The 25,815-nt window shown below is 40.9% G+C and overlaps 2 protein-coding genes across 5 annotated transcripts in view; both read right to left on the bottom strand.

The window, feature by feature from the left end:
• Positions 1-317: 317 nt before the first annotated feature.
• NOC3L (NOC3 like DNA replication regulator) lies at positions 318-17,716 on the bottom strand. The gene is made up of 21 exons (XM_064463809.1): positions 17,634-17,716; positions 16,052-16,259; positions 15,514-15,640; positions 13,086-13,243; positions 12,921-12,974; positions 11,734-11,864; positions 10,913-11,074; positions 10,063-10,156; positions 9,678-9,853; positions 9,332-9,460; positions 8,718-8,849; positions 8,262-8,342; positions 7,569-7,669; positions 7,031-7,103; positions 6,891-6,954; positions 6,732-6,803; positions 5,602-5,783; positions 5,249-5,377; positions 4,512-4,609; positions 2,579-2,663; positions 318-835 (listed from the first exon to the last, which is right to left on the bottom strand). The coding sequence occupies exons 1-21, from the start codon at positions 17,640-17,642 to the stop codon at positions 704-706; spliced, it is 2,397 nt and encodes a 798-aa protein (XP_064319879.1). The 5' UTR covers positions 17,643-17,716; the 3' UTR covers positions 318-703.
• Positions 17,717-18,034: 318 nt separating this feature from the next.
• The window catches only part of TBC1D12 (TBC1 domain family member 12), a 47,060-nt gene continuing 39,279 nt past the window's right edge, over positions 18,035-25,815 (bottom strand). For 3 of the 4 annotated variants that reach the window (XM_064463803.1, XM_064463800.1, XM_064463801.1), the window contains 6 exons: positions 25,232-25,326; positions 24,421-24,492; positions 22,395-22,523; positions 21,964-22,073; positions 19,921-20,179; positions 18,035-19,676 (listed from right to left, as the gene is read on the bottom strand). In XM_064463803.1, the coding sequence (XP_064319873.1) occupies positions 19,608-19,676; positions 19,921-20,179; positions 21,964-22,073; positions 22,395-22,523; positions 24,421-24,492; positions 25,232-25,326 (734 nt within the window). In that variant the 3' untranslated portion in view covers positions 18,035-19,607. The remainder of the gene's footprint in view (positions 19,677-19,920; positions 20,180-21,963; positions 22,074-22,394; positions 22,524-24,420; positions 24,493-25,231; positions 25,327-25,815) is intronic. The other variant, XM_064463802.1, reaches the window with a different exon arrangement.

Below are 25,815 nucleotides of genomic sequence, written 5' to 3'. Positions count from 1 at the left end.
GTATCTGGGGAAACGTAGATTTAAAAAAAAAAAAAAAAAGGTCTAAATTCTTACCTTGAATTTGCCCACTCTTCGTGGCAGCAATGGTTTATTGAAGACACTGTGGTAGAGCATTCCCTCATGATGCTAGTTGAGAACTGGAATTCAGTAACCTCGATTTGTCAACACCAAGATTCAATGGAGGGAAAAAAAAACCCACCAAATGCAAAATCATTTCAAGATGAGATAAAATGGTTAGGAGACATCAGAAGAACAGGGAAAAAAAACGTAATACATATTCCAAACCTCATTAGGTATCTTAAACATCAAAGTCAATATTATGTTTCCAAAATATTTATTAATTTATCAAAACAACTTGGTGATTTCTCAGCAATACATCTCTATTCTGTTATAAAATTGAGAAAATATATAAACAAAAATACTACAATGCATGGCTGCGAACAATTTTTAAATTACCTGGGCTTGTATCTTTTTAAATTACTGATGTGACCGTGCATTGTGGTTCCCAAGCCCTCAGAGCACGGCTCGGTGGTTAAGTGAAGAGGCCTTGTAACTCTGTGTGAAAAACCGCTGTTGCATTTATTGTGTGTTGCTATACTCAAACGAAAGCCTACTTGAATTCCTTCAACAATGACTGGAAATTTCTTTCAGCCAATCTTTCTTCACAATTACGCAGCCAACTGACCATGACTGATAGATCCATTTATGACAAGGACGATTCCTTCAAGTGTTTAGCAAAATCCAAGGGTTTGTGAACACCAGTCTCACTGATGTGATGCTGAAGCTGTTTGTTTAGCTCTTCATCTATAAATGAATCCACATGTGAGAACGTATCCTGAAAAATTACAAAATATTAGTCACATTACTAAACAAGGCCAGTATGTGTTTCCCATGCAGAGCTTAACTTGCAGTCCTGTTTCTCTCCCATGCCCCTGGTCATCTAGACCAGCCCCGTGAAACTAGCTCACGGATACCTGGCCCGCCAGTTTCACTTGGCTAGGAACAAAGCAGTGTGTCGGGGAGTCCTTCGTACGCTCATGTTTTTGGTGAGGATTTTTTGTTCTGTTGTAAACTGGGCTTTAGAAGAATACCTACTACCCATAGCCACAGCTTCCAGCTTCAGAGGCGCTTACAGGCTGCTTCCTGTTCACCACACCTTATAAAAATAGACCAAGCATCTCCAATCAAAAGGTCAGTGAAAGCAATAACGCTGACAGTAAAGGCTGTGAGTCAGACAGGAGTGCCCTGACCCAGCCTCACGAGACCCCTTCTGCCTGCACCCACATCTGGAGCCCTTTCCTGGTGCTCACATGAGGAAGGTCACGCACATGATTTATACTGCCCTGTTAAAGTCTTAACATTCATGTAAGCGGGTGGGTACTTTGTGCACTCAGGGATGAATGAGACCCTCTCTTTAGTGGTGCACAGGGAAAGAAAATTCCAATTCAGAGCTGCTGGCAACAGCGGGGAAGTGCTGACAGGCAGCATGGCACACAAAGGAAAACATGCAGGACTGATAGGGTAAAACTGGCAGTATCTGCTGCCAAAATTTGTTAAAACAAGCCAAACAGCCGGACAGTAGGCAAGACCCCAAGGTAATTTTCCCGGTTATGTCCATTATAACGACCTATGGGCAGTTTGTTCTGTTATCTTCCTCCTCCTTTGTTTCTGCTACCTTAAAGAGCTTGTGTACTTTCTTGTTCAAGCACTACACAATCCCTCTCCTATCTGCTGTTGCCAGCCTTGTTCTGTCAGAGCAGTGGAACACCCTAGCAGGACAGATGCAGCAAGAAGTCATTGTAAAATGACAGAGTAAGTAAGTACAAATCCATTTCCAGAAGTTGATTTGTTAAAATGGAAGAAAAAAATATGCTCTCAAGGCTTTAACTGACATTACTGAGTTACAGATTGGAGGCCCTAACACAGTTAATTAATAGGTTATAATGTTTTCATTAGGAAGAAAGAAAATTATCACTTTTTAAAGGACACACCACTCAGTGGACATTTAATGGAGGCTGGCATTTGGGACACATCCAGTGCCAAGGATCCAAAACGCATTCACCTATTTCTCCTCTTTATACATTAGCTCTTTGTTCCCTTCAAATTTACACGTTAAAAGCTATAAACTGACACTAATGGGGAATCAGTATCCTCCTACATACTGAATCAAGGGCTCTGGAAATGGAGCTGTCCTGCCAACTACCCACACTGGGGAAAGACAGCTGGCTTTTTATTACTGCTTTTTGAACAAACATTAGTTCATCATTACAGAAAAGGGACAAGAAATCTGCGCTGAGCCACTGTGAAGTGCAAAAGGCAAGTAAAACAATAGCTACCACATTCATCTCGCTACATTAACTGATGCTATAGGAGGTGGAACTCTTCATACAGCTTTTCTTCCTTCTTTACAGGCAGTGCTACCTTATGCCAGTTAAAAAAAATACTTGACACAGAAAGTACAGAAACCAGAGAGCCAAACCAAGGGTGCTAATGCCCGGGCACTGCATGGCGAGCCAGCAGATGCAGGGTATAGCGGTATATCATCGTTAAAAAAGGACAAAGAGAGGCGAGGTGGTACCTTTCGTCTGGGTGTTACTGATGCAACAGGAGGATTAAAGGTCATTCCTCTTATGCTGTATGCCTCAAAAAGTTCTGTAGCAGGCCTATAGCAAAAACCACAGAGAAAGAAAAATGGCATTAGATGCGTTCCTAAATAATATATCACCAAATCAAGAGCAGCTTCTCCCACACATACACTACATTCACACCCTCCACCATGCTTTACGAGAACTCCTCAGAGTAATGAGCATCACCTGGAAAAGACAGGAAGCCAACAGCTGGGAACCACTGCAAGTAAAAGCAAGTAAAATGTGTCTGAATGCTCCAGTGGGGCACAGAAGAAGAAATGGGACACCAGCAAACTGTTCTGTTGGCTTGCCAGCACTCGATGCAGTCACTGCTTGCCCTGCACATACTTGAAAAAGTAAAAAAACAAAAAAGATGTGGATAAAGGTTACCTATCCGATACAATCTGCCTGAATTTCCAACAGTTCCTTACCAACAGGTTTAACGAAAACTAAGCAGCCACGGGAGAACACAGAAGATCATCACACGGGAAAAGAACTGGTTAAAAGACAGGAAACCGAGGATAGGAGTCTATGATCAGTTTCTGCAGTGGCAGGAAGAAACTAGATTTCCACAAGGTCTGTGCCAGGGCTGGTGCTTTTCAACACGCTCAAAGATGAGCTGGAGAGTACCAAGTTATTGGCAGGAGTAAGAATGAGTTGCCTGTGAAGAGCTGCAGATAGACTGTATGAGATGGTCAGTAAAATTGCAAATGAAATTTGGGGGTGTGGAGTGGTGGTGGAAGAGAAGAGCAATCTTAGCATCTCAGCATAAAAACAACAGGCTCTGAGCTGACCACTATCACTTTAGGAAAAAAATATTATTCTTACAATAGGGATTGTGACCTTAATGCTGTCTGATGTTAGAAAGAAACAGACAACAGAATATAGTTACAGCAGCATATAAATCCACAGATCACTCACATCTCAACTACTGCATCCCAGTCCCCCATTTCCTCATCTTGAAATACTTGAATTGGCAAAAGTTCAGGAACAGGCAACAAACACGATGAAAAGTATGGAACAGCTCCTGCCTGGGCCAGATCCCTCCAGCCGGAAGAGATGGTAGATGGAGGGAGGATATTTATGGAGGCTACCAAGTCAAGTGAGGCACCGAAAGCTGTTCATTTCACCTCCCAGGACAAGAACCAGGGAACCTGATGCATGCTGGCACCAGGCTCAAAACAAAAGAAAGCAGATCTTAACGTAACGAGCTGTGAACTCGTGGAACTCCTACCAAACAGTGCTGTATTTGCAAAATGCATGCTTTGGTTCAAGGGACACTGAACAGTTTTGAAAAGAATTCCACGAACAGGTACTAAACAGAGAATGGTATCAGGCTGACCGGCTTCCCCCGGCTGAAACCAGTCGGAGGACAGGACACTGCTCAGAGCATGTATCTTACATGCTTGCCCTGTTTTTACGTTTCCTGAGGCACCTGCCTCCACCACTGCTGAAGACAGGATGCTGAACTAGATCCTTAGTCTGAACCAGGATGGCTGTTCCAACATTTTAATATACTGTGGACCTTATGCTGCAACTTGGATTTCCAGCGCACACTGGACAGCCACTGTTCTGTGATCCTGATCCCTATTCAGATCAGGGCTGCTGATGCAGATATTTTGCTCCTGTGGGAAGAAAGCACACTGCACTCAGATTTTTACCCTTGTCACAGCCTGGCAACAAGCCTCAAAAGGAAAAAAAAAAAGCCAAAACCCAACAAAGGCAGCCAACATTCTGTACTGGCAGAAGAACAAAGGAAGTGAGTTTGAAGAACAGAATCTTCTAATTTTATGGATAATTACTTTTAGGGATTCCTTTAATAAAGTATGAGCAACAGCTACTTTTCAGGGCACTCTTTTTAAAAGCAGAACTCTGATAACTCACCTTTGGCTCAAATCAAGTGAAAGAGCTCCTGAGCCTTCAGTTGGAGCTCCAGCAATAAGGTGAGCTGCGAACTTCTGCACCGTTGGATGATAGTGTCTCTGAAAGAAAGGAAGAAAGAAGGCAGTTGACTGAGGGATAAGAGATAATATATTTATCTATGGATTTTCACATTTATTTCCCTTTCAGTAAGATGGAAGTTTCTGCTTTTGGTTCAGATAGAGAAACTGAGCACCCCAGATTAGGCAGTTTCTGGCGTTGAGTGAATGAGAACACCCAGTCATATATTTATTCACTAGTATGTCATGCTGTCAGCCTAACTGTCCACAGTTAATCTAACTCCTACTCCCAGAAGGCAAAGAAAGGGCACAGGAAGCCCACCCCAAGCCACAAACTCTAAATGCTGGCTGGAGTGACAGATAAAGGTGTCAATTACTTCTTGGAGAAGGGCTGGACGGCAGGGGAACTTAGCAGATTGAAAAAGCCTCCAGTCTCACTAAGCAACCTGCAGTAAGATCCAGTGTGGCACTAACATATGGGATGTGTAACATCCCTTTTTCAGCTCATTTCTTCCCTAACCACTGGGCTGCTGTTCCTCTTTGTATGGAACAGGCTCATGTGGCCCAGATTTCACTGATAAGCCTGAAGACCTCTGTTCTCTATTTGTGTAAAGCATATAAACATTTAGCAGCTATTTGCTGCTGACTTTTACTTCTCAAATCACTCAGCTACTCACTAACCTGCAGTAAATGCAGCTCCCACAGAGCTGTGTTCTGAGCATTGCAATGCTCTGGTTCATCTAGTTCTGGGAGATAAACGCCGCTGCCTTGAGATTCGTTGTCTAGTAGCAGGTCCATCTTTGGGAATGTCTACAACACAAAAAAAAGGACTGAGTTGCTGATATTACATGTCCAATTATAACATGGTTAAGTTCAGGATTCATTCCATGTTATTTGGTCCCAGCAGCATTTAAGGATACTGTTTTCATGATTCTCACTTACGATCCTGCAAAATATTTTGCATAAAATCGATTTGTCAAAAAATTCAACAAGCTTTAAGCAGTGAGCTAAAAATTCCAACAAGTAAAACTTACTTGCATTAATACCCTGTTTGTTGCCAAGATCCCAACACTGGAGTTTGGAAGTACGTGAAGAGCAAGCGTGGAAAGTCGCTTTAGGAAAGCAAGAGCTCGTTGCTGGGAAACTTGCTTTCTCCGCTTGGCAAACATGACATCCAGGCACTGGAGCACAATCCCTATATCGTCATTGGTACCACCTCAAAAGCAGAATTTCATACAAAGAGTAAATAACCATTTTGAGGAACATACAGCTAAGCAATGTGCTACTGACTGTGCACCGGAACCTGAGAAATACTACGAAAGCCAAGAGGTTCAAACGCAGCGCTAATGTGATACAGACATAAGCATCCATCCCTTTTTGGTAAAAACAGTCCAGCTTTGAACAGAAAAAAAACGTATCATTGTTTCTGTGCTCCTTTCTAAGAAAATATTTGTTCCATCAAAAATTTCTAAACATTAGGGTTCAAATGCTAACTGCTTCTAACTGCATTTATTATATCACCTTTTATAAATCATTAAACAGTTCAAAGATTTAGTCTTTTACCCATCCAGAATTGTAGAATGTTTCTTCTCAATCCTTCCTCCTTAGTGAATACACATTTATGAAGTTAATTAAAATTATGTTAATTTCAAACTTTATAAGTATCTTTTTCAGAAACTATTCAGCTTCTCAGAATTATTAGAAAATTTAGATTAGAAAATTAGAACGTCAGAGTTATAAGAATCAGAAATATAAACCAGATTTTAGAAAACAATTTAAATTGAAATTGTTTTTAAAATTATATCAGAAAACCCAGAGATTTTTCTCTATTTGAGAAAAAATAGAGACTTTTTAAATTGCCACATAAGGACGTCAGAAAACTGAAACTGAGGGCAGGATAAATGCTTATCCAAGATCACACACCTGGCACTCCCTAATGAAGTGACATGATTAGAACCTGTGACCATGTGTTGCAATAATACTGCTAGTATTTGAATTGCAGTAGTGCAATGTGCAACTTGAGAAAAAAGTGAATTAAAACAGACAGTCATCTTTTCAGAACTCAGATATCTTAAACCAACTGTAGTTTATTAACACTGTATTCAGGCTATGGTACCAAACAAGCAAAATAAACTTAACACTGAAAATAAGAATGTGGAGTTACCTGCGTGTAGGCTGAACAGTGTCTTGTAAAGGTGTGTGTAGAATTTCATTGGATCAATGTTAAGAACATCACCTATTAAGATAATCCGAAATAAATACATTTACACCATTAATTTATCAGACAATATTTTTTGAAAGTTTGCCTTTAAGTATCTCTTACCTTGACCAGAGAGTATATGAAAAGCACTGAGAATGCAGTGAAGACTCTCACGATACCTTAAAACCTAAGAATATAAACTGATTAAGTACCCAGAAAAACATAATTTTAAGAAAACTGTAATAAAAGTGAGCTCAACTTACCCCAGATGCAATGAGAGAATGAAGGACAATTAACAGGTCATCAAAAAATTCCACATTTATGAGATGAGCAAACCTTGAATCAAAGAGATTTTTATTTTTAAGTTACCGTCATCTGCAAACTCAGTTCAAAGTATTTTGAACTGTCAAAATCTGCACTTTAAAAGCGAAGCTAAATCAAATGCTGAACATCTATTATCTTCACATAGATGGATGATTCAGCCCCCAGCTGCTAATCACGGCTTCCCTATAGCACTAGAGACATGCTCGTGTTCTTCAGGAAGTAATCAGACAAAATAATGGAATCACATCACACCCTGCTGGGTTTACACCGCATCAATTCTATCATGGGAAATTTCACATCACATTGAAATGTTTTAAGAAGTAGGTGAAAACTTCAGCAGAGAAATAAAAGAATTTAAACAAATTTCTCAGGGACAGTCTTCTCTCAGTGCTTATAAATCCCTTTCAAAGTCAAAACTCCCTTTAGTGCTTTAGGTCTTTTTTAACACACAAAAAAGAAGATGGACTTAGTTCTTACTTTGCCAGACCTTCTAGCACAGCTGGCAAAAGTGGAGACTTCTGAGCTTTCTTCAAGATTCTAAAGTAAGTTACAAATACAATATTCAAGGTCTCTGTGTGCTGAAGGAAAGAAAAGAAAATAAAATACTTAAGCATGGAAAACAGACATTTCTACTCCACTTAAACTCAACTGAAAACGCTCCTCTTTGTCCAAACCTGCACTCAGGCCTTCCACACCAGCCCTGGCTGCCATCTATGCTACTCTTATGCTGAAAAGCTCAAGCCCTCCTCTCCTGCCCCCTACTCTGTCCCCTCACCCTCACCTAGCTAAACTGCCTCTCTTCCCGTCAGTCCATGCCAGCCACACTCCCTTGCTTAAAGGCTGTTCTGAGAGGCTGGTAAAAGCCATCACATAGTTACGTATGACACAGGAACAGGACATGTGGAGGACATATGTCAATGGATTAAAATACTTTTGTGTGCAGAAAAGAGAAGGAAAGAGGAATGGCTAAATTGGCTTCCCTGGGTAAACTGAGAGGACTTGATTTTCTAAAACCTAGACCTCTGGCACAGGCAAAATATTTGTAAGCTGCCAACATTATCTAGAGGTGTGGAATGCTGGCAGGTTGGGTTGGAGGAGAGACACCTGGCTACAAAAGGGTTAAGAGCTGCTACTTTGCAAAAATGGGAAAATAATCTCTAAATTACTTACCAGCTTCAGTTTTTTTTCTTTACTTTCTGACGCTTCTGCTTCCAAGAGTTCTCGTTCCAGTTTCTCTTCTGCTTTCCTCCACTGAAAACATACAGTTGATTTTAAGAAAACAGATTAAATATTTCCCACCAGCCTAGATATCCATGCTCCAAAGATCCCCAGAGAACAGATCTTCCATGCTTGGTGAGTTGCTTAAGTCACCCTGTGATGCTACAGGGTAACCAATTTGGATATATCCCTTCCTATCAGAAACAATCAAAGGTGTTATCAACACTGGAAAGAGAAAAAAATTGGGAAGGTAATTAAATTCCCTGTAGAACCTTATAAATATTCAATTACAATGCAAACACTAATCACTGATGCTGAGAGTTAGCTGCCAACAGGAGTGCAATCATTGCTAGAACAAATTGCTACGTAAAGTCACTGAAGTAGAGCGTGAGAAAGCACACATCATACCTTTCTTTGCATTCTTGAAAGGTTTTTTCTCTTCTCTTTGTAAGTCATGAACTTTTTCTTTGGTGCAATGTCTTCAGAATCTTTTTGTAATTCTACCTCTTTAATTCTTAAGTGAAGAAATACTTTTAACACCTATTGCAAAATTAAAAAAAAAAAAAAAAACCACAATGAAAGGTGATCCACAACAGAGGAACGGAGAGCATAAGAAATCCTGAATTCCATTCAGGCTAGGGGGCTTTGCTGGTCCAAGGTTCGTCTGTTTACTGCCCTCCGGCTCCTTCACAGCTGTATCTCTCATCTCTGCTCCCAGTTCCTTCCCATTCCAGCACTGTCCATTTCTATCCATTCCTCCATCTGCCTCTCTCACTTCAAGTTTCCCTGCCTGACTTAACCCATGTCTCTGTCAAGAGATGATCTCCTCCTCCCAGTCTCCTTCCACTGCCCCACATCCCTCTTTCTAACCCTCTGGCTTAGCCCACTCCTAAGCTGCCTGTGTTTTGACAGTGAGGAAATTCTGCTTGTCTGGAGCCAGCAGCCGCACCAACCTTAACTTTCAGATTTTTTTTAAGCCATTGACAGAAGGAAATTGTGTAGTACAACAGAAAGACTCTTACCTCAGGTCTGACATCATAATTTCTACCCCTCACAAGGCCAGAAATGACCTTAACTACTCCGAGTGAAGCATAGCCCAACTTGTCTTGTTTGAAGAGCTTCTTAACTGCCTCAAAGCACAGTTGAGAAATCTGAAAAATGAGTTCAAACAAACCCTTCTGTAAAGCCAAGTCTACGTCAACAGCTAACTGATAATACAAATGGTATTTACTAATTAGAAAGTGGACAGAGCCTGGAAAATAGTGAAAAGATATGGCCACAAGATCTGCATATTGTGGAATAAAGCTCAGAAATAGATTCTTTTTCATACAAAACAAGAACTCTTTCCCTAATCAGAAAATCACTTACCATTTTTGATGCATCATTCATGAGTGGAACAATGAGAACAATGATGTTGTTGTGGAAGTTGAAGTGGGGTAGGGCCACAAGCAGCTCACACAGACACTTCACTGCAATCTCTGCTAGACCTTTATATGCTTTTAATGAGATGACATTGCTTTTCTTCAACTTCCTTTGCTTCCAATCTGTGCAAAATATTTTTAGTGATTACTGTTGAGATTGGAGGGAAGCTTCTAAATATTTACATTTTTAGTTATTGCAGGCATTCTCCTACACACTTATATGAATCAGTACTTGCATGAAAGACAGAAGGCAGCATCAATTGGAGGAGGTTAACTGCGATGCTGCGAACAATTTTGTGTTTACTACAAAAATAGAAAAGTGTTGACCGTACCTTTAATTGTTTGTTCCAAATTTTCCAAGTAAAATTTATACTGGCTCACAAGGCCTTCTTCATATTCTCTCAGTTTCTGAGTTTCTTTTTTAACCTGTAAACATAATACACACGAAATTTTATTTGGAGAGCTAAATCTTGAAATTAGCCAGTGGTGGAAAAAACCTGAAGTTTTAAAACAAGTTATCAGATAACCAAGTAGTTTTTTCTTCTAGACAGACATTCCTGGAAATGTATTAAAAATAAAATATTTCTACATATTTCTCTACATGTGCTTGTGCTAAGAGGGCTTTTTCCAACTTGGCCAATTTCATTTATAGGTACTGAAGTGGAATTTGTAACTAGATGTTATTTTAAAGCCATGACTCTAAACTTCACTACCTATATTCAAGAAACCTTCTAAAGAATTGGTGAGAAACAAGCTCCAGAAAACAAGTTATTCTGCATTGGTTCAGCAAATTATTGAACACATTACACATAAATCTGTGCCAGTTACATGACAATGTTGCATAATTTACTTTCTTCCTAGTCCCTTCAGTGTGACACAAAACACCATCCTATTCTGAGGTCTATGATGAAAGTCACACGGGTTTGGTATGCTGCTTTCATATACTGTTTTTTCCCTCCATTACCACGAGCGTGTCATCTACATACTGAAGGAAGTACAAAAGAATTAAAGATTCAAAACAAAGACCTCTGCCCCTGAAAGTGTCCAGATTTCCACAGTACTTGTGTATTTGTCACCCTTCGCTCAAAACTACAAATTTAAACAGACCAGTATTAGTATTTCGCATAACTTAAAATACTCTGAACTACTCACAATACTCTATAAAGAAATTTGGTATTTCACCTTGGTAGCTTTTTCTGCTTCAGTCAGAGGCCGAATTTTGTAAGAAGGTGCAATATCTTTGAATATCTCCATCAAAGAAACCATGACCAGCTTCCGAACAATCACGGCCACATTAGGATCCTGTTCCATCAGCATGGCACGCAGCTCCTTCAACTTTTTAATCTGATTAAGAAAAGAGACAGACGAAGTCAGCTGAAGAACACCCACAAACCAACGCACAAGCACAAGGTACATTTCAGCAAAAGTGTGCCGCAAGAAGCGTGCCTCATTTTTAAAGACTAGAAAGAGAAAAAAAGTAACTCAGCAGTTTCTCAGACTCTACTTAGCACTGCATGAAGACACAAGAAATGCTAGAAGTCCCAACAAAATTTTTATCTTGGGAATGTCCAAACTACCCTGCTATTACAAACTTGCACAGAATTATAGCAAATGACGAGCATATCCTGAAACACTGAGAACTATCAGATACAACCATGAAATCTGAGCTTAAGGGTCATGCTTAAGGAGCAAGGTAGTTTGGACAGGAAATACCACAGACAGTATTATTCCTAAAATCACAAATATTCAGAGGGACAAATTACAACTGCACAGAGCAAACACAGTCACCTGGATCTTCACCTGATTCAAATCCTTTGTACCCACCTAGGGCAGCAGTTTCATTGTTTGCCACCCCCAAGAAGTGATACAACACTAACCTTTTTCCGTGTACTACTCCTGTATTTTTCTGCTTTTGCTATTGCTTGGTCACTCCAGATCTTTATTTATTGACTTACTGCACAGCACAGGCCCGCATACATGCACTTCAAGTAAATGCTACCTACATTGTTGTCTGGCTCAGCGAGAATGGCCGATGCTAAGGCAGCTATGTGCGTCTTCCTTTCCTGCAGCTTTTGTCTCCTTTGAGCAGCCATTTCCTCAGGAGAGAGGACAGGCAGGGGTTCTTCATTAAAATCTAGCACAAGGTGTGAGAGTTAGAAAGCCGGTCACTAGAGAAGCCACTTAACAAATACCATATTGCAAACTACAGTTCTAGATCCTGCGTTTAGATGGGTACGTGGTAACACCACACCAGAGTAACCCATGCAGTTCTACAGTAAAAGAAGCTTCAAGAATGGCCTTGCTAGAGCTTATGTTAACCCAGAGATTAATTTTTGCTCCTCTCCAAAATCTTATGCTTGCCAAAAAAAATGGCCCCAATGTTTCTGAATCTGCAAATGGTATTCTCTAAGTATAGCGGGAACACACTGAGCATACTCATCTGTGCTGAACAATAGAAACTCAGCGTAGGACCCCAACTGAGCCAAGAAACTGCACTGCTCTACAATTCGCAGCAAATTATTCACCATACACTTTTTCTTTTAAAAATACAATTGTTTTACTTGCATTTTCTGAGTATTATGTCCTACAAGTATGTCCTTCCCCAACTTCAGAAAATATTTAGAGAATAATGACCCAGAAGTGGCACAGTTACAACTGCAACTGTTATTTGAATATGGCTCTTAACTGGATAGCAAACTGCAAATCAAAATCTAAATTTCCTGGTATTCTGACATTTTAAGTAGAAAATTTCGAAGACAAAGGCAGACACTCAAAAGCTTACAGAAATCTGTGTCCTGAACTGCATTTCAAAATGATCTCAGAATAATCAAACTAGAACCACAGCATATCTCTTTAGGTAAGACCAAGGTTTCCCTTCTCCCTAGCAAAGATGACACAACTGATAAAAAGAACTTCATGCAAACATCAGTTCCAGGTGAAAATCAAAATCATTTTAAAGAAACAGATTCTGAAGCTGGCTGTTCCTCAGGTCCTGGGATCCTAACAGGTAGGAAAGCCAACTCTGAATCACTGTTATGCTTTGGGGGAAACATGGTGATGAACATATTAAAAAACACCCTAAACAAAATACAATTAAATTACAAGCTTCCTTAGGGAACAGCAAAGTGCTCTTCAGATATGTCAGTGATTTAGAAACAAACAACAAAAAACAAACACGATGTTTTACTACCCTCTGCTTCCTCCATTTCTTCCGTATCATCTTCGTCTTGTGCAACATCAAGAACTGCAAAAATAGAGTGTTTAGTGTCAAGCATGTAATAAACACTGTGGGATTTTAAAAGAATAAATTATATACATCTTGGCTACTATACTGCTTCCAGTATCTGTGTCTTACCTGGCTTTTCTATAGTTTGAGGAATAATGCCACCTTTGTCTTTGATGGGGAGCAGATGGATGAGTTCTTTTTCTGGCTCAGTCTGTATACGTCTTGGCACCTTCTCATATTTGTCAATCACACTTTCATGTTTTCGTTTTTTGACGTGAACAGGTTCACTGAAAAATACAAGGCAAACTAAATGAATTAGCCATCTAATTAGCCATGAACCATGTATGACAGTACACTAGCTGGATTAAGTGTCCGCACTCAGAAAAACAAATAATGGCTGATCTTATTAAGTGGAATGAGTTTTCACCATTGACAGCACCAGTCACCACTCAGTCAAACAATGTTAATGTGGATCTGTACAGGATCTTTGAATTCAGGACAATACAGTGCTTCCCATCTCCTTTTTATAGAAAATTAAATGTGAAACAAGTAACGACAAAATGAGATTTAGTTAATCTGGCAGGTCAGCCAACTTTGTGCATTTTGAAATGTTGGCATACGAGTGTAAACACATGCATGCATGCACAATGGTTGCATTGATTTTGAATTTACAAAAAAAAATAATTAAGGGTGGAACTGCTAATAGTACAGGCATACTATGAAGAGTGTTATCTGTTCATCTTATTAAAAACCCAAAAGCCAGGGATAAAGGATCACATTGTTGAAGCCACATGGTCTGTCTTATAACGGGAACACTGCTTTTGTTCTTGTAACGGGCAAAGTTTCAACTATGGACATCTGAAGGACTCTGAAAGCTCTAGGCTCAGAGACTGCTAGGGTTCATAAAGTAAAAATCACTTGTATGAGAATTAGCTTTATATCTCAGAGTCTACCCAGATTCCATGCACACAGGACACGTTCAACCTACGCATGCACTGTAAGGACAGTGCACCAGCCTCAGCCTTCTGTCCTTGTGCAGAGCAAACCTCTCCTGTGTACCCAAATCCTACTCAACGAGCACAGGAATTCTACACGTCTGTGATCGATCTGTCGTGCATGAAGAAAATACAGCTGCTGTGAAAACAAGGAAAATTCTGGGTCATACCAGACATCTGGAAACCCTAGTACTAGCTGATGTGTTTTGACATGGCACTGCTCCCATTTGTGTAGCAGTAAGGGACTCAGGGACCCTTCAGGGTAAGGCAATGGTGAACAAATCAGACGAACCTTGTAAAGGCAAACATCCCTTGGAAACTTGATTTCAGCCCTAAAATATTAAAAATTTTGGAAAAGAGTAAATAAGATGCAAAGCAGAAACTATTAGGGTCTCGGCACAGCCTGTCCCTCACCCAGACCAGAGTGCTGTTTTCCTGCCTCCCTCCCCGCTGTGCTCCCCCACCGCGTGAGTAGGCGCCCTGGCATGGCTGAGGCTCACTAAAAACAACCCTGCGTAGCCCCGTCACGAAGAACTCCACCAGCAAGCAAGCAGGACCAGGACCCTCTCACTGCACAAACAGCCTAGTGTCTCCCTTAAGACGTCCCACAGCCTCGCTCTCTCCTACCCTGCCTTGACTTCTCAGCTGACGCTTAACCAGGATGTGATAATGAGTGGGGCAGTGCACATTGTTATTTACCCCAGCTCTGTGCTAACTTTTACCACTACCACTATCACTCTTCCACTCACTCTTCTGCTCACTGGGAAAGCCTGGGTCACACCCCACTCTCCAAGGGTAACAGAAATAATGCAGTGTGGTGTACCACCCTTCACGTAAGTATATAAAAACATAAGTATTTAGTCTGTGCTAATATGAACATGTAATTTATAAGTGAGGTAGTATCTGACAAGTTCTTAAGAATTATTACAGTTGATCAGAGTAAAGCAGATTAAAAAGACAAATTCTCCAGTTTAAGGGAACACTATGAAAGGGCCTAAAGGCTAGTAACAGCAAAACAGGTAACTATCCTTCTGTGTATTTCACCATGAACTCTACCTCACACCTTGCTCCAGAAAACTGGTAATATATTTTCTGTATGAATGTTTTGGTGTTGCATGTGTTCACAGACACGGCTTCCAGAACCTTGCTGGTTTTTTTTTAACAGCCATTTGTAATGCAATATGGAAGTACCGTGGCCCAAAGTCCAGGGAACGTCCTGAATACTTTCTATAGAAAAAAAGACTCTGTATACAGATTAAAGCTTTTCTTTCAGTTTGAGGAATGCTACTCATCTCTCACCTCACAGCCAGGCACCTCACTGGAAGGAACACTGTGCAGAAACAGTACCCTGAAGGTCAGGCAGAGCAGGTGAATGTACTGATACACATCAATACATTAATACTGAATGTGCTGACAGTCTAAGGAAACACTAAACTGGAACTGCAAAGAAACACCAGACTGACAGAGACCTCCTGATATGTGTATTACATGACATATTAATTACACATTAACCACAACAAAGCTGAATTGGTACAAAGAGTAGACATCACAACAACACTCACTTAGAAGAAAGATCTCTGGTTAAAAAGGATGCCTTTTGAGCCAAATCCTCCATTAACTTTAAGTCATCTTCATCCATCATGTCCAGTGGAAGAGCATCTTCTTCCTCTTCTTCTTCCCATTTTTGAGCTATTTTAGAAGATGATGGGTACAGATTAAGATCCTGTACGTCTATTCAAACTGAAAACCTAGCCCTGCTTACCCCTCTGAGACCATTTTACACCTTACTTCAACCTTGAGCTCATCAACCTTCACACACGTTTTGTGTTACTCTAGCAAACTGCCCCTTTATTGTGACATCCAATAATGGTTAGAGCAAACACATTTCTACCACCTCCAGCTGTCAGATCTTGCTGTCAGAACGGCTACATTTTATATTTTTCATAACTCTCCCTTTCTTTCCTTTAAACAAGAACAGAAATTATTTGTATATGGAAAATGAAATGTTGTTTTCTTGAATCATAATTTTACAACATGGAGCAGCAGGATATTTAGTAACCCTCATACCTTTTCACTTACAAAAAAACTCTGAGCACTTACCAACTTGTTTTTTCTTGCATTCTTCCAGTGGAAAAGGTTTTCTAGAGATAGCATCTCTGACAGCCTCCCTTAGCTTCTTCTGTTGTTTTCGATACTTCTTCGCAGCACTCTGCTGCTTGTACTGTTTATTCTTTAATTTGTTGTCAAGTTTTATCTTACTAGTTCTCAGTAACTTGCGAAAGCTTGGAACTCGTTTTGTGTTTTTTCTCTAGGAAACAAACAGAATACTACAAGTAACCAGCATATTCATAGCCTTTGTAAAATTTATTTCATAGTTTCAGATCTCATAAAGTTCATACTTCTATAGGGGCTGAAGAACGTTGTTTCTTCCAAACGGTATCATCAGTTAGCTCCAAATTTACCCAACTGTATTAAATTTTTGAGAAGAGAGACCTGCGAAGAATCTTTTACAGAAACATGGACAATTTTTTTTACTAAACCCTATGTCCATCACTTTTAGACACATGAACGCTCAAAAGTATCGTAAACACTGTTCTTTGCCCTGTGTGCTCCCAAGCACTCTGCCTCCTCTCTTCACAATGCCACTCTTCCCCAGCACACGATACAGTCAGGTGGGTCTGGTACAAGGCTGTAGCCTCAGGCAAACGCCCTCCTGCAGCACACTTCCCAAGGCTGAGCTCGGGTCTCTCCTGCCCCGAACTCTCCATGACCTGTGGCTATATGGAAGAGACAAGGCTGCCCGCTGCAAGGCTCAGAACAGCATCATGCGCAAGCTGTGTCCGTGTTGCAGGGGCTGTGTACAGGCTACAGGGGGGCACAGCAGTCACAAAAGAGAGGGCTCGGGGAAAGCCCACAGATCAATACAGGCGCCCTGTGCCAAAACCCCAAAACGCTCCCAGGAGCGTTCAGGGTGGAAACGGGCGCAGCGCAGCGGGGCACTGGAAGGCAAGGGCTGCGGAGGGAAAACGGGCCACTGTATTAGGGTCCTGGTGGTGGCGGGGGTCCCTTTGGTACGGGGACACGTGGCTAGACTAGTGCGGGGCTCCTCGAATCCAGAATTTTTGCCAGTTCACCTTCACCTTCCCTTTCTAGATTTGATTACTGGGAAAGCGCCGAGGAGCCAGAAGCACCACCGACGCTTGTCCCTAAGCCCTAGACACAGCACCACGAGCTCGAACAGACACAGGCAGCAGGGCCCCTGCCCGCAGGTCGGCTCGGACGCCGGCTGCGCCCTCCTGACGCCAGCCCGCAGCCCCGGTGCATGCGGGCCGGGCACGCCGCGGACCACCCGGCTCCCTGCCAGAGCTCCGGCCCGCGCTCCTCGCTACAGCCATCGACGGCGACTCTTTTATTCCTCCCCCCTTAGTTTTGGCCAAGCGGCCCTCGCGAGGCGACAGGCGGAGGTGCGCCCTGCCGGGGCCCCGCTGCTGGCGGGAGGACGCCGCATGTCGCCGCCGCCCCGGAGCCACCACAGGAGCGCGGCCCCTCCCGCGGCGCAGGCCCAGCGGCCGGCTCCCGCACCCCCCCAGGCGGCGGCCGCCGCCGGCCCGGCGCGCCCCGCGGCAGCGGAGGGGCCGGGCGCCGCTCCCCCGTCCCGCCCAGCCCCACCGCGGCCTCATACCGGCTTCATGGCGGCGGCCCCAGCGCGCCCGGTGCCGGCGAGAGGCGGCGGAAGTGCCGGGGCCGGGCCCGCCCCGCCGCAGCCACAGCGGCCCCTGGCGGCGGAGGGCGGCAGCCGCCGGTGAGGGGGAAGGGAAGGGAAGAGGGAAGGAAGAGGGAAGCGGGAAACCGCTCCCGCCTCAGAAATAACGCTGTGTTTTGCCGCCTCCGCCCCGCACCAAAACGCCCTCCGGGAGCGGAGCGGCCGCCGCCGAGCTCACCCCGAGCCTCCAAAGGAGCAAGGCTAAGGCCAAGGCCTAGCCCGCAGCCCCTCAGGGAGGCAAGACATGCAGGCAGGAGCATGCAGTAGAGCACACTCCTACCCTACTGCTGAGCAAGATACAGAGAGAACCACACCGCACCTCAGCTATAAGTTTTATTTACACAGGGATCGTTACTAGTGGTCTTTAAGGAAGGCTTGATCCTTCTATTTACAGTTATATACAGATTTATAGTTGAAAAGTAAGAAAACTGTACAAGATAACACAAAAATATAAGACAAATTGGATCCAATTAAAGTAGTGGATACATAAGTTAAGAAAAATCTGACATTACAATTTGAAATTTAAATGTTATGAGTAGTGTATATATATATATGTAGTTTTTAAACCAGATAGCAACGTAAGGTACACCACACTAAATCTTTACCCCAGTTAGGTAGACTCTGCTTTTAAACACCAGACAACTTGAAGCCTCCTGCACTTAAAAATACATAATGGTAATTTTGACTTGATTTCCACAGAGGGACCAGTTACAAAAAACCCACATGTAAGGAATTTATTTACATTAAATATTATCAAAAATGGACCAAGAGAGTGCAAGTGTTCCTCACCTGCAGTACTACCCATTTTAAATTTCCATCCCCTACTATCACAAGTTGTTGTACAGCATCTTCAAGAGTAGGAAGTGTTTGAAAACATTTGCCATGTTAAAGAATTAAGTATCACGAAACCAGATGCTTTTTGGATTTCAGTATTGCACAATAAAAGATAGTTTCAAAAAACATTCTGTCTGCATTATTCCGAAGCGTTTGAAGTGGCTGCTCCTTTGACAACACAAAGTCTGCAGGTAGCTTTGTCAGTTTCTAGTGTTCACCATTACGTACAAGTATTTCTTAGTTGGAAATGGCTCAACAAAATGAAACTTCTGGTGGCAAAACCCTTTCACAGAATACCCACTCCATTTTTAATAAGCTGCACAACCAATACACCAAAACAAATGCTTAACACCACTTGCTTTGAAAGCTGTACACACTGAAAATAATAGCCCTGATCTTACCGCTGTTTAAAATTCAGATGATTTTTGCTCTAACAGGTTTGGGCACAATACTTTCACCATTCCTGAGTTAGTTACGTTTGCCCAGACTGAAGAATGAAGCTGCAACTTAAAAAAAAAGACAGACAATACCCTTTCCCAAATTTTAACCATCTTGCACACAAACATACCAACCAACCTTATTTGGTCCTCAGTACTTTCGAATGGTTAATTTTGGAGGTAATATCTGTACCAAAGCATTTGGTTTGGATAGCAGTTTTGGGGCCTTAAGATTTAACATTTCCCTCATCCCCCCAAAAAAGTGCCTTTGTGGTATTTGTAAAAAAAGTTATGCCTCAAAATTTTTTTTAAGTACCAACAGAAGTTATTACAAATGTTTATTGCATTGAGCTGATTCTTTTAAAGTATTAAACACGAGCTCCCCCGCTTCTCAGTTTCATAGGTTTTAGTATTCTGTGTGAAAACAAATCTTCCCACGACAAAAGCTAATACTGGCAAAAGAGTGAAGATTTCATCAGTTCATTACTCCACTGTGAGCTGTGTCTGTTTTCCATCTCATTTTCACATTTTCTATAGTGCTTTACCACACAGAAGTAATGTGAAAACTCCTTTGTCATCAAGTGGTTTTCCACATTTTCAGTTGACCTCAGCATTACAACGATTAGCTTTTCAGTGCTGGGCTATGGTTCTTGTCCCCTTCTTTGTTGTCCTTCATCAGTGAGGCAAACACCTGGAAAAGTAAATTATTTAATGCATACTAAAAAGCCAGTCATATAAAAAAGATCAATATTAACAACCACAATATTAGCATGGAAATTAATTTCCAGAATGAGACACTAGAAAAGGAGCACCCATTGCTCAGAAGTCAGACATGCAGCGTAAAGGAGTCATTAAGAGAAGTGCCCCATATACTCATGTGCCAACACATCTGTTTTGAGATATATATACACGCACACAGCACCCAGGAAACTCACCTGTGCCCATTTTTTGTTACTATTCTGCATCTGAATAGCTGCAATACAGCTAAAAAGCTTTTCTGATGTAATGTCTTCTGGAAGTTTTGTTAGAAACTGTGCTATATGAATAAAGTCCATCTGTAGGAGAATATCTTCATATAACCGAAGGATTCCTAACCCTGTCCGAAACAAAAATTCTTCTCCATCTCTACAGAAAACATCCCAGACACGACAGGCTAGATCAAGTGGTAATGACTTGCTGTAGAGTGTAAAAATCCTACAATTGAGAAAAAAGAGGCAGTTAAGTTTAATCTCTTTCAGAAAAATGAAAATACAACCTCCTTTAAATCTCAGTTCCATTAGCTCTGCTCTCAGAGTGAGCAGATGACAAATTATTTCATATGTTCTTATTTTTTCCACATTTCAAAGATCCACAGGACTCCAGTTTTTAAAGTCAGAACTCCTATTCTGAAATCCATCTCTTTGTGCTACAGGAAATCCTCCATTTGAAAGCCACCCCTCTAGGAAGCTCTGGCTGGAGAGGTTACAAACATCTTTACACTCTAACAGGGTATAATATACAAATAAGAACATAATCCTTCCCAATCTTTAAGCCATACAATTTATCAGCTCTGTTCATCATTTGTTTTCTAAACTTAATCTGTTGCAATGATTGTGGCTTTAGAAGTCTACATCCCACTAATGTACTAATGAGAATTCAATAATTACATTTCCGTGATATATTTTGAATTTCTATTCCCGTTAAAAGCCACCAAAATCTAAAGACAGTCACTCTTCTATTATTACTGGGAAGAGTCCACTTGCATTTCTTGTTGCAAAGTTTATTTCTAAAAAGCATTCATCACACAGGAGCAGAGAGTTCAGTCTGCTCTATGTACCATATTGTGGAACCCCTCCCACAAATTTGTAGTGGTTCCTTTGATACAAAGCCCAGTGTTCCCTGTTTCCCCGTTATTCCTGCTGGGAAGTGATTCAGGAACCTCAGAACACTCCTTACTGCAGACTACCACCACCTCTTCTATACTCTCCCTTTATAAGGGGAGCTCTCTGTCTCAAGCCAACTTTGGAACATGTGCAATAACAACAATCTTCATTTCTCACAGGTAATTAGAAGTGAACAATTCTAGTACTTTGTGCAGCAGCACTATTTCCACAACACACACACCCCTCTCAATCTGCCTACGTTCTCAGGACTGCAGCACGCTCCTGACTCAATGCTGCTGTTGTAAAACCTGCCCCTGCTGAGACTTACTGCTTACTGATAAGCTGCATCTTATAGCCAAAGTTCTTCATTCCCAAGTACTCAGATGACATGGCATTTTTATATTCTTTAATTCCACCCAATTCAATTTACTCTACTAGAAACTTCTAAACCATATAATAATCCTATATGAAGCACATCCTGATCCACACACACACTTATGAACAGAGATTCCGTATGTTGCAGCACTACACACGCTTCAAGGATGCTTACATTACTGCCTTCCACTACAGGCACATAATGTGGTGTGGTACTCTCTGCTTTGGAGCATTCATTACTTCAAAACGTTCACTGTATTTCCATGTTTAGGACCTGGTTTGGGAAGGGATAAATTTTATCCTCCTCCTACTTTGAACTCTATACTTTTATATTCATACTTTCTTCAGTAGCTGATTATATTCGTGTCATCAAGTCACTTACAATCAGTCATAAGACAACTACGGTGTAGTAGCCTCCTCTCCCCTACGTGCGTTACACATAGCTGACTCTTACCTGCAGCAACCCGAAAAGGAGACGCACAGGAGTCCTGTGTGTTTCCTTTTCTGTCTGAATTGATGTCACTCCTAATCCCAGTTCATAAAATTTGAATCCTGCCAGAGGAACTGTGGTTGCTCAAAACAGTTCACCATGATTTCACACGACCTCGGAAGCTGAGGTACACAAGCGCCTACTGAATGCCTTTTTTTAAATGCTGTATTTCTATTACTGAAAAACCTATAGCAAAATGGAAAGCGTTCCCACAGTTGTAAGGTTAGGTTTGCTATACTCTCAGAACTCACCAGTCTATCAAATATATGTCTGGAGTAAGACTGTATGATTTGAAATGAAGAAACAGTTTGGGAAGATTTTCTTCAAAGAACACTTCAAAGGCTGCAAAGTACTTCAGCATCTGTAGAGATAGCAAAGCACCTCATAAGCAGTCACCAGAAGAAAGTTTAATTCTAAAATAACACAAACCCCACCAAGAATTGAGGATGTCAACATAGCACAACATGACTTGTTAGGGTAAGTACAACAATTAAGTGTTTCTAGAGGAAAAATCACAACAGTGAGACGTGTTCTATGGATTAGTACCTGGTATCCTCAGTTTTGTAACCACAGGATAAAGTTTTCTATTATTCAATAGGACAAGAGGAAGTCATCAATAAATCAACTATGCTTCAAGTCAAAAGAATGTTATAGTTCAAAACCCAGAAAACTCTGTGCATACCATGCTGTGATCCACACGGAAAAAGGCCAGCTGGCATGGCTTGTTTAGAAGGTTAGCAAAGGCAATGAAAGCATCTGCCTCTTCCAGATTGAGAATGAGCACAGCAGCAATGAAGGACATCCCTTGTACCTTCGAGTGGGAAAAGCATTGGGCAAATATAGGTAAGTTCAGTACATCTTTCATCTTTGGAAATGTAAATAGTTACAGTCTGCAATATATCAAATACCATTGCGTAACATTTCCAGATTAACAGAAACAATACGGGTACAGAACTTTTATGCATGCAGTCAATTTGATTTCAGCAAGACAGAGTGTTTCTTCAGATGCTTGATGGAAGTTCTGGGAGGTCTCATGATCACAAGTCCTGAGGACTTGGAATGCAAGGAAGTTAAAACCACACAGGCTGGATGCAGAGCTCATAAGAGACAAAAATTGGCCTTAAGTTCATTGTTAAGCTATGGGAAAAGCAGACACAGGAAAACCTCACATATGGGACAGTTTAGACCCAGACAGATACGCTGGAATTGAGACAAAATTCTGTTTCAGAACAGTCAATGCATATCTTTCCACTTGCAAACAGTATTTGTTCATATACATAAAATTACTATTAAGTGGTTAGCTACAACACATGTTTACATTTTTCCATGATTACTCTCAAGAACACTTTAGCCTACAATAAAATTGAAGAACATTATTCTTGCAGTTAACTGATGATCTGAATACTCATTAGTATAAGAAATACTGAATACTCAATATATTACAAAAAATTATTTTACCAATTTCAACTGCAATGATGATTATTCTGCTGGTTTTAGGCATTTATGGTATCCCATTAAAAAACGCCCTCAGTATTTAACCAACTAGGGGAAAAAGTACTGATATGCATCAAAACCAGTCCCACAGCTTTCCATTTTTGTGGGATAGATGGGCGTGGAAACAAGATTACATTAAATTTACTGCCATATTAACATTAAAAACGATTATGATCAGCAATATCCAGGCTAGATATGTTCCTAATGAAAAAGAGAGACAACCTATCCATGAAAAATTACTTATTTGCTTTTTAAAACTCCACCCTGGGAACAAGCAGTCTCAGAATCTGCAGAGTTATAACCTCACTTAAAGAGTATGGGAGGGTCTCCAAAAATGAGGTCACAGATGACAGAATTCAGGGCTAAAAACATTTGAACATGAAAAACTAGATATTGACGCAGAGTCCCAAGCATGTCCAATTTAGAGAGGAAAACACACCCTGCGCTCAGCAATGCTTTGCTGCATGGATCAGACTTAAAACCGTTCAAGTTCTTTTTAGCCCAGAGGTGATCAGAGCTTGTGAAAGGTGTTCCTAGGTACCGCCAGGAATAAAGAAAGAAAAAGAAAAAAAAAACCCAGGCATCTGTTTGTTATTTAACTGCTTCTGTAAGCTGACACCATTCAGAGGGATGTTAGGTTTAGTTGGTTGGTTTGCGGGTTCTTGGCAGGTTAAAAAAAAGCCCATAAAAAAACAAAAAAAAACCCACAGTAATGTTTGCTGCAAACAATCTTATCTTCACTGAGCTCAGATGGAGTGATTAATCCTTGCCATCAAGACACCAATAAGGAGTTTCTGGATTTTAGGATGTGCGGTAGTGAAGCAGAGAGTAACCCTATGGAAATGCCAGCCGGGGGAGCAACGCTAGGACAGAACAGACTAAGAGTTCACGGGAAGCCTGCTAGCGTTTTGGTTTTTCCTGTCGATACTGTGGGTCTGTCAGAACTGTAATGCCTTGTGAACAGTCCATGTGAAAATTTCCATGCAAGCCAGATAGTATACTCACCCCTGACATTCAGTACGTTTTCAGCTATTTAATTATCTCTAAGAATTATCATCATTGTAACTGCTATGAAATGAGCAAGTGCCAAAGTTGAATTTTTTTTTTTAAGTGCTAGTAGCATAAAGTTTAGATAACCTACTTATTTAATACACTAATACAAGACATCTTAAGCTTATTTGCCATGTTGTAAACATTTTACAGCAAATACTTACATATCCCACATCTGGTCTGTAACATGTATATGCTCCTAAAACACTGTGCAGGAGATCATGATAAGGACCACCCTAATACAAGGGGGGGGGAGAGGAAAAAAGTTTTTTCAAAATCACATTATACTTATAGGAAGGTCACAAGCCAGTATTTTAAGATGCAAGTGAGCCAGTGAATTATTGGTGAATTATTGCTTTGTTCACATCTAGAACAGTACCAGTATTTACCCTAAGCATTACCATGTGTGCTTTTGAGATGCTAAAGGACAAGTAACAGACCAATAACCCGATGAAATAATTCAGTGGAAATCAGTACATAATGGAAAATGAGGATATCTGGTACACATCCAGGGTTGGTTTTCCCTTTTCAAAGGCAGTGGGTGTTTTAATTTTTAGTAACACAAGTTACTGTGTTTCTACAGTGCATGCTATGTTATATACATGTGTATGCATATGTTATTTCTATATAAAAATCATAAAGCCTGAAAATGTCTACTAAAACACATCAAGATTTCTATAGAAGTAGACAGAATATTCTCATTTTTGTATGTAATTTCATAAACATTACTAGGAACCAAATGCAATATTTTCAGGAGAAAAAGTCTGACAGTCCATCATTAAGTGTCCCTACTTTATTCTCATTTAAAAAAAAGAGATAACTATTTGCTGTTGTATGTAGAAAAGAACTAATTTTACTTTTGTTTTATACAAACAACTTCTAAAAACTATTATGTATTTGGCCAGCTAGGTTTCTCCTCTTGTTTAACTGTTCAGAAGTTTAAAGTTGTCATAACTAAAGTTACAGAAATCCCACCTTCTGGAAAATATACAGGGATGGAAATGTGCGTGATATATCCAACTTAATTAGCTCCAGGCTGGCCTCACGATCCGCAACAGATGCGCCTGCATCTGCAAGCAAAACCAACACTTAGTAAAATTGATAGTTAAATTCTACAGACTTCAGAATAAAACTGCCATAGGCACATAAAAACTTTTAGGACCTAAGTAAATGCTACCTACTTCATATTCTTGGAGTGCACTTCTACAGTGCTAAAACTGTCCATCGATACCTGGTATACGCCATCAACTCCAAAAAGTGAGGGAAATGATCAGTAATTACTACGTGTCTACTCACTCTTTTTCAAGTCATACACCTTTACACCATTCCAACTTAAAACCAACAGGTTACCTTTTACTTCTGTATAACACTGTCCTGGCCCAGAGTAGCCCTGCATTCACTAGAATTTGAATTTTGCCCAGCCCAGTCCTCGAAACCGTGTTTTCTTTCTTATCTTCTATGGTGACTTCAGTTACTGAGTCTGTGCAAGAGCAGAGAGTGAGAGCAGTGCTCTTGATCTAAACGTGATCCAATGGGTTCTCACTTTTCAAATTTTCCAC

This window comes from Phalacrocorax carbo, chromosome 12 (assembly GCF_963921805.1).
Source record: "Phalacrocorax carbo chromosome 12, bPhaCar2.1, whole genome shotgun sequence".
Classification (NCBI taxonomy): domain Eukaryota; kingdom Metazoa; phylum Chordata; class Aves; order Suliformes; family Phalacrocoracidae; genus Phalacrocorax; species Phalacrocorax carbo.
This window is presented reverse-complemented; position numbering and strand designations above follow the sequence as displayed.